Source organism: Gossypium raimondii, chromosome 5, assembly GCF_025698545.1.
Source record: "Gossypium raimondii isolate GPD5lz chromosome 5, ASM2569854v1, whole genome shotgun sequence".
NCBI lineage: Eukaryota > Viridiplantae > Streptophyta > Magnoliopsida > Malvales > Malvaceae > Gossypium > Gossypium raimondii.
The window spans coordinates 1785545-1794420 of NC_068569.1; the positions used below are offsets into that span (position 1 = coordinate 1785545).

Here is an 8876-nt window from a genome sequence, read left to right on the forward strand (position 1 = left end):
ATATTTTTTATATAAAGAAAGAAAGTAGACCTGAACTCACTGTTGAATCGACTATCAAAATCTATGTTTTTTTGGGTAGAAATTTTGATATATTTATCTATCATAACTATATTTACATTTCTGGATACCCAGTTGAATTCAGTGATCAAACCGCTTCTAGACTTTATATAGCCTTCTTTTTTTTATGTGCTTTCGGCTGCTGTGGAATTGAAAATTGATTAGAAAATATCACCCGATTTGGGACCCACCTTATCTTCAGAGCGGTAGGTGGGCGTAAATTTTTCTAATATGGGCAGCGGTTTTTGTCGTCTCTTTCCCTTGTGGAGGCCAGGCCAGCCGCTCCCGTCCATGTAGAGCCCACAAACGAAATAGTATAGACTCTTAAGGGCCTTCCCAACAGCAATTATTATTAGTATTAGTAGGATAATTGGTAGAAGGGCCGGGTTTTGGGTCGTATTTGAAAGTTCGAAACCCGCTTGATGTATGAGCTGAGTTTGGGTTCATAGAATAAAAGGATTAGCTTAAATAAGGGTTTTTTTGGGTTTAAACTAGTATCCAGTTTTCAACAACAAAACGCTAATTCTTTTTTGTAGTAAAAAAATTATGTGTAACTGTATGATTTTTTTTTATTGTATTGAATCACTGTTAAAGGTTGATGTTTATGTACCTATTTTGTATCCTACTTTATTTTAATTTATGAAATGTTTTATTTTGACAAAAAAATTGTCTACTATAAATTTATTTTGTATCACTAGCTCATTTGTGTTTGCCTTTTTGTTTTATGAATATTTTTATAATCCCATAAGATAAGTTTTTTTTGTTCATACTCAAATGGTTATATTTGAAGTTGGAAAAAAGAAAGATAGCCATAGTCACAATGTATAGACAAAGTTTATTATTATATCATCAAGATTGAATAATATTTTATTTGATTTTTAAAATTTTAAATAAATTAATGTTTTCCGTGTATAAAATTTATACGTACCAAAACAATCACTCAATTTTCATATTATATAAAATATATAAAATATAATTATTAAGGGTGGAATAGTGTTACAGAAAAGTGGGAAAAATTAAACTTACTTAATAAATTTAAAAATAATATGAATATATTCATTTTTATGCAAATTTATGAAAATCCGCCACGTCCTACTCAAGACCAGATCTCTTGCTTCCTAATTAGTCTTTTAAGGGAAAAGGGAAAAGTTGCAAAACTAAATAATAATAGTAAGAATATATAATAACAGCAACTCGAAGAAACATTACAACGTTACTTATCATAAAAGATCAGATGATTATCTAAAACTCTACCCAACTGATGCATGATAACGTTACTAAATGCATCAATTTGTTTTATTTTTTAACTATATAAAACTTAAAAATAAGGTATGTGTTTTCAAATCTCAAAGCCTAAAACTCGACTCAGCACATGAATCAACTCAAGAGGTGCAGTCAACTGAGGATAATGCCTATCAGCATTGACAAATTCCACAGTTGTTTCCCCTTTGATCTTCTTCTGCATGTAGTATGCAACAGAATTTGGCACCACAAGGTCATTTTTTACCTGAACAATGGTGCATGGAGTGGTAACCTTCTCCAGAGTTTCCCTTTCATCGCTGCGAAATATTGCTTTGGCTAATGGGAGCACAAATTCTGGGTTCATACTCTTCAGGCATTTAAAGTAGTGTTCGATGGAGAGGGGATCATTATTGTCCACAAGAAGCTTAGCAAAATTTGATGTCCAATTCCCGTAATCTGATTCTATGCTTGACATCATGTTGTCAATTGCTGCACCATCAAATCCTCCTTCGTAATCATCTGTAGTGATGTACCTGTGTTTATTAATTTAATAGCATTAGAGGAATAAAATTTTAATTTTAAATAAATTTTAACAAAATATTAATATGACATTATTTTATATTTATGTATTGTATACATAAATAATTATATTTATTTAACTAAAATCAAAATTATACATATACCAAACCAAAATTTATTCGGGAGGAATTCTTTATATCAATATAAATCTTAAATGATTTTACATCTTTATATAATTTTATATATAATTACTATTTATATTTATCATGTAAAATTTTGAATTGGTTTAATATTTTATATTTAAAATATAATGGTTAAATTATTAAAATATTATCCATATAAAAAAGTTGTAAAATAATGTAAAACTACCTCAAATTTAGGTATAGAATAGATATTTTTCCGATAATATAATGTAACAAGTGGGAGAATTTTGAAGCACGAAAGCACATGGGACAAGCGGACCCAGATTTATCAGTACACATTTATTGTGATTCTGATTTGAAAAGAACGTAAATTTCTTCTTCCTTTTTTTTAAAAAAAAATGAAAAATATTCAGAAAATCCATTCATTCACAGAGAAGAATATGCCGAAAAGATGATTGAAAGTATACAAAACAGCTGACGGAAATCAAGTTATGGAAAGAGAATCGAATTATGCAAAGTTATTCAAACTGTTCATTGTCAATAAAGAATATTCGTGACCATATATGTTGCTTATAAAGCATATTTTTTTTCAGAAAAAGTAAAGAAAAAGAAGAACAAATACCTAGGAGAAGACCCGACAAATATGAGTCTGCTAAAAAGTTGAGGTCTTTTAATGGAAGCAATACATCCGATCATACCAGACATAGAATGGCCAACAAAGACTGAGGAAGTCAAGTGGAGTTCATCCATAAGGGCTATTAAGTCATCAGCAAAGGCATCAAAGGAGGCGTATTTCAAAGGATCATAGAGGTTGGGATCTTTGACAGTTCCAGAACAAAGCCAGTCAAAAAGGAGAACATGGTAATGTTTTGTCAAGTAAGGAAGGATTTTGTCCCAGAGAGATTGGTCTCCTCCGAACCCATGTGCAAGAATCATGGTCTCACTCCCCGACCCAATTACTCTTGCGTTCATGGCTGCTTTAAGACTCGTTTGTAGCATCGACATGTTTGGCCAGAGTAGAGAGTCGGTGATGTCTGTTGCTGGTTATACTTATAGGCACCGAACTAGGGACTGGTTTAACTTGGTCTAGTTTAATTATAAATTAGACCCACTGAATTTGTTTGCAACACATTTCTTATTAAAATAATTGTTTGATTTACTTTAATGCGATTGGGTCCATTGGGACCTTATTCACATTTCTCATTGACTTTTCACTTTATCTAGGATAAACCTTAAAATATAAAAATAAAAATAATTATTTGATTTATAATTCGTGTTTTTAGAATTCACAATCATTATTAAAAATGTAATAAGTATTTTATTTGTTTATAAATATAAATTTTAATTTTTATTATACATGTTAAATTCTAAAATTGTTTATAAAATTTTAAAAATCTCTACAATTTATGAGATAATTTTCCTAAAGAAAGTTGTTGCAAAGTTATAGACTTTTTGAAGGTTTTTTTTCTTTTCACATTCTTTTAGAAATTAAATATGATAAAAGTATGAATAAGATATTAATATTCGTAAATTATTTAAATTTAATTTAAAAAAGTTAAGCTCCATTCAATTCTTTAGTCCAAATTAATAAAAATCAACCGCATCCAATTTAAAACAAGATATCTAAATTACTAATTAATATAGTTGTAATAAAATAATATTAAATCCAAAAGGATAAATAGTGCAAAACTAATAGACAAACAGCCTTAATTATCGTAAAAGACGACGACTGGGTGCTTTTTTCTAGTGACTTTTCTTCACATTTATCTTAATTTTTAAATTATTTTGACTTTTAATTTTGAAATCTAGTCTTTTAGATGAGAAAACTGATTAAAATATTAATCAAATCTTTTAAATTCAACCTAAATAATTTCAAATCATGCTACCCGAACTTTCTATGATCTCTCTACAGCTCATATGTATAACATTTTCATAAAATTTCTACGTAATTTTACTATTTTAACCATTTAATCCTTAAATTTCAATCAAAATTACTTTACGAAATAGTTTATTTAACTATCAAGTTTATAAATCTATCATCAAACTTCAAAAACATTATAAATTTATTAATATTATAACTTAAAATATTTAACAGTTTTATAAATTAATCTCTGAATTAATTAGATTAAACTACAATAATTTTAAAAATATAAAAATTACTAAAAATAGATCACATAGCCGAAGCTTTGGTTTGCCAACAATGGGTGAAACGGTTTTGCAAAGTGAAAAGAAGATGATGGCTAATCCATCATTTGTTTTATTTTAATTATACTTATTTATTAATTTACAAATTTACCCTTTAACTATTAATCAAATTTAATGTAATATATCATCAAAAACCGTCCACTATATTTAAAATAGGTAGATTTACCATATAAAGCCATTATTTCATGCTTTTACGTCTGTTTAACACAAATAAACTTATAATGATTAATTTTTACAACTTTTATAATTTAGTCATTTTACTTAATTATTTATTCAAACATTAAAATTTTCTAATCAAATTTTAATATAATATTGTATTAACCTTATAAATATTAAATAAATAATAAAATATTGATTTATTAATTAGAACTTTGATCTCAAAACCACCACTTTCAACACACTAAAAAATAGGTTGTTACAGCAAAATTAATATACACATTAAAAGGCAAATACCTAGAACCTTAATTATCGTAAAAGACGATGACTGGGTGCTTTTTTCTAGTGACCTTTTCTTTACATTGATGTTATTTTTAAAATTATTTTAAATTTTATTTTTAAAATTTAATCTAATTCCATTTTTAGATGAAAAGCAAATTACACTATTAAAATTTTAATAGCACTAACATAAAAATTTAAGTACAATTAGTGTGTGATTTATAAAATTCAAAAGATATGTAAAAATTAGTAAAAATTCAAAAATCATTTAAAAGTTCTTAAAAGTTCTTAAAATAATTATTCAAGACACTTGAATTTTCATGCAGACTACCATATTAATGCTACTAAAATTTTAATAGTTCAATCACATTTTCCATTCATAAAAATGCAATTTAACTAAAATTTAACTATTGAGAGTAGAAGTAATCAAAAAAGATCAATGTGATAAAAGATATATATATATATATATATATATATATATATATAAGGGTTAGGTTTATTATCATGTCAAAATATCTGATTGCTTTATTTTATTTTATTTTTATTCCAGAATCGTGGGTTTATCATAAAAATATTGTAAATTAAAAATTATTGCAGACTTTTTGATTGTTTAGAAAATTAGGTATTTTCTCTCTCTCCAAAGTGATCCTGTCATGTTAGATGACAGGTTTATTATACATGTGACATATGATATGTTTTATTTTTTATTTTTTATTTTTTAAAAGAGAGATTAAACTGGTGATAATAGAGGTGAGAAAAGTTCAATTCAATTCGAAAAAATCGAAAAATAATTCGAATTTCGAGTTAATTGAATCGAGTTATTTGATTTCTTCGAGTCAATTTGAATAAGTAATTCGAGTTTCGAGTCGAGTTGAATTTTACAATTTGAATAGTAGATTGGTGAAAATACCGCTTTGGTCCTTGCCAGTTTTGAAAATGAGTAAATTGATCTCTCTAAAAAAAATTACAAAATAATTTTTAAAATTCAAAATATTTATAAAAATTCCAAAATTTGTGTTTTTTAAAAAATTATAATTTTTTAAAAATTAAAGAACATATAAAATTTTAAAATTCAAAATTTTCTAAAATAATAATTTTAAGACTTAAATAAGTTAATTAATGATTGAAGTTTATCATCTAAAGTATTTTTTTCTTATTTTGCTTTGATTTTTTAAAATATATATGGTTTCAAATTTATATGCTAATTATATTGTAAGAAGATTTTAATTTCACATGTTTCATTTTTAATTTAACTTGAACAACTTTACTCCACTTGACTTGAATTTCATTTCACTTGACTCATTTCGAAAAAATTTAAAGTCGAGTTAAGATGATAAAATAGGACTTATCAATTAGATTAATTCGAAATTCTTTTACTCAATTCAATCCAACGCTAAACCCTAAGTTACAATTCACGCGATTTTACGCGATTTCAAATTAATAATAATAATAATAATAATAATAATAATGATGATGATGATGATAAACCAACTCGTGAATTTAGCTTCTTTTCGCACCAAAATGCAAGACCCACATTTAAAAAGTGTGTAATTTTCTTTTTTTAAATCACAGGCAATGACATCTTGATCTGGTTAAACTACCATATGAAATAATGATTTCACTAAAAATCGTAAGGTCACATTCAAGTTCATTTTTTTTAAAATTCAGTTGGTACCGTTTAAGGTGTTGAAAACATTTTTGAGACTAATTTTTCCAAATAATAAAAAGTTACATTATTTTTCTAAATAAAATTTTAAATTACAATATTTTATTGAAAAAACCCCTAAAGGGTACAGACTACATAGTTTAAAAATTCTTCTCGGATATATTTTCTCTCACGCATATACATTCACATAGATAGCCATTTCTGATTTTATCTTCTTATATGATCAAATTTCAAAGCCTAAAACTCGACCCAACACATGAACCAACTCAAGATGTGCAGTCAACTGAGGAAGATGCCTATCAGCCTTGACAATCTCCACAGTTGTTTCCCCTTTGATCTTCTTCTGCATGTAGCGTGCAACAGACTCCGGCACCACAAGGTCATTTGTGGTCTGAATTATGGTGCATGGTGTCGTAACCTTCTCCAGAGTTTCCCTTTCGTCGCTACAAAATACTGTTTTAGCTAATGGGACCACAAATTCTGGGTTCATACTCTTCAAGCATCTTAAATAGTGTTCGACGGAGAGGGGATCATTATTGTCAACAAGAAGCTTAACGAAACTTAATGTCCAATTCTCGTAGCCTGATTCTATGCTTGTGATCATGTTGTCAATTGTTGCACCCTCTAATCCACCCTCGTAACCATCTGTATTAATGTACCTGTGTTAATCAATTTAGTTGCATTAGAAAAAGAAACAAAAGATTTAAAGAAGGAGCAGTTTTTTTTTTCTAGATATTTTTTTGTTTGTTTCAGGGAAGTAAAGAAAAGAAGAGAAATACCTAGGAGAAGCTCCGATAAGAATGAGCCTGCTAAAAAGTTGAGGTCTTTTAATGGAAGCAATGCAGCCGATCATACCAGACATGGAATGGCCGACAAAGACTGAGGATGTCAAGTGAAGTTCATCCATAAGCGCTATTAAGTCATCAGCAAAGGCATCAAAGGAAGAGTATCTCAAAGGATCATAGAGGTTGGGATATTTGACAGCTCCAGAAAAGAGCCAGTCAAAAAGGAGAACCTGGTAATGTTTTGTCAAGTAAGGAAGGATTTTGTCCCAGAGAGATTGGTCTCCTCCGAAGCCATGTGCAAGAACCATGGTCTCACTCCCCGACCCAATTATTCTTGCGTTCATGGCTGCTTGAAGACTCGTTTCTAGCTTCGACATATTTGGCAGATATTGACAGAGAAGAGAGACAGGGAGCTGGAGCTGAAGCTGAAGCTTGTTTTTTCGATGCTGTCTGCTGCTGATCTGAGTTTCGGTTTATAGGGAGTAGTTTAGTTATAAAAAAAAAAAAAGACACTAAAAAGGACAACTTATTGCCGTTGGTATCTTGTTCAAGGAAAAGACTTTTGGATGCTCGAACGGTGAATCGCACTAAATTATTTTAGATGGGTTCTTAAATTTTAAAATATTATAATTTATTATATATAACAAAATGTAAATTTCAAACAATTAAATTTTAAAAAATATATATATTATAGTAAAACTTAAGCGAAAAAATCATTTTTGAGTGAAGGTATTAAAGAAATATAATGTAAAATTTCAATAAAAAATAAATGCATTTTATCATTAAGACCATTTGCTTACGTACTTAAATTCGACTCAAGATTCTTTATTGTTTGAAAATGAAATTGTGAAATTCAAAGATTTGGGAAAAAACAAAGAAGGAATAAACTGAAATCTTGGACATTATGACTATCTATATCCTTCAAATGATATTAGGTAAAAGGGCACACCAGTTGAACATAGACTTATCTCAAAAATAGAATAAAAAAGTCGTAAAGCTAATTATGAGTTCTGGAAAAAAGAGAGTGATTTCCTTTGCCTCATGTATATTGAAAACTAGGTTTTAATGAATCAATCTATCTTAATTATATAATAATAGAGTTGGATCTCACAAGTCTTAAAATTAATAAAATAATTATATATATATATATATATATGATTTTGAGGAAAGAATAAGCAAAATAGATGAGTTCGGGATTTATTTTTATTCATAGGAGACAGTCCTTGAAGATGCTGACTTCAATATACACAGTGCATTTTATATATGATAGTTTGAAGGGTAGAAGGTTGAAAAATAAAGCATGCCTGAGAGGTTTCCAAGGATGAAGTGAAATTATAATGGGAAAGGTGGGGAGGCTGAAAATGATTGAGCAACCAGTTACTTTGAAAATTAATTTTTCAAACTCCTATTTACAGTTAAAAAATATTTTTTTATGGTTGGAAAATAAATATAAAACTTCCGGTAATTTGATAAAGGTTTGTATCAAAATTAAAATTTGAAAATACGAAAAAGCATGCAAAATTGACTTTTGAGAGATTCCATTTTCAAATGATTTAGACCAAGTAACCACCAGCCATTACTTTTCTTCTTCCTTTTTTAGTTTAAAATTTTACCTGCTACTGGGACTTATTCACATTTTTACTATTTTCTTCACTTTATATTGTTATTAATTTTGTATAAAACCAAAAGAAAAGAAAAGAATTGAGGGATAATTTTATTGTTCCTATTTTCTCGGTCTAATTTAAGATTTTAACCCTACTGTTCATTTTGTTTGGTATGTTGAATGATGCAAATCTGATATATGGTTTCTCCAAGATACCAGAA

The 8876-nt window shown here is 28.0% G+C and overlaps 2 protein-coding genes across 2 annotated transcripts; both read right to left on the reverse strand.

Moving 5' to 3' along the window:
- Window positions 1-1215: 1215 nt before the first annotated feature.
- Window positions 1216-3036, reverse strand: LOC105768737 (strigolactone esterase D14). Its single transcript, XM_012588870.2, has 2 exons — window positions 2584-3036; window positions 1216-1832 (listed from the first exon to the last, which is right to left on the reverse strand). Exons 1-2 carry the CDS (start codon window positions 2964-2966, stop codon window positions 1397-1399), a joined length of 819 nt encoding a protein of 272 aa, XP_012444324.2. The 5' UTR covers window positions 2967-3036; the 3' UTR covers window positions 1216-1396.
- Window positions 3037-6285: 3249 nt separating this feature from the next.
- LOC128041376 (strigolactone esterase D14-like) lies at window positions 6286-7618 on the reverse strand. Its single transcript, XM_052631744.1, has 2 exons — window positions 7047-7618; window positions 6286-6926 (listed from the first exon to the last, which is right to left on the reverse strand). Exons 1-2 carry the CDS (start codon window positions 7427-7429, stop codon window positions 6491-6493), a joined length of 819 nt encoding a protein of 272 aa, XP_052487704.1. The 5' UTR covers window positions 7430-7618; the 3' UTR covers window positions 6286-6490.
- Window positions 7619-8876: the final 1258 nt, after the last annotated feature.

Coding starts and splice junctions, on each gene's coding strand:
- LOC128041376 (XM_052631744.1), bottom strand. CDS start 7,429: ATGTCGAAGCTAGAAACGAGTCTTCAAGCAGCCATGAACGCAAGAATA. Junction 6,927..7,046: donor CTTATCGGAGCTTCTCCTAG/GTATTTCTCTTC, acceptor TGATTAACACAG/GTACATTAATACAGATGGTT.
- LOC105768737 (XM_012588870.2), bottom strand. CDS start 2,966: ATGTCGATGCTACAAACGAGTCTTAAAGCAGCCATGAACGCAAGAGTA. Junction 1,833..2,583: donor TTTGTCGGGTCTTCTCCTAG/GTATTTGTTCTT, acceptor TAATAAACACAG/GTACATCACTACAGATGATT.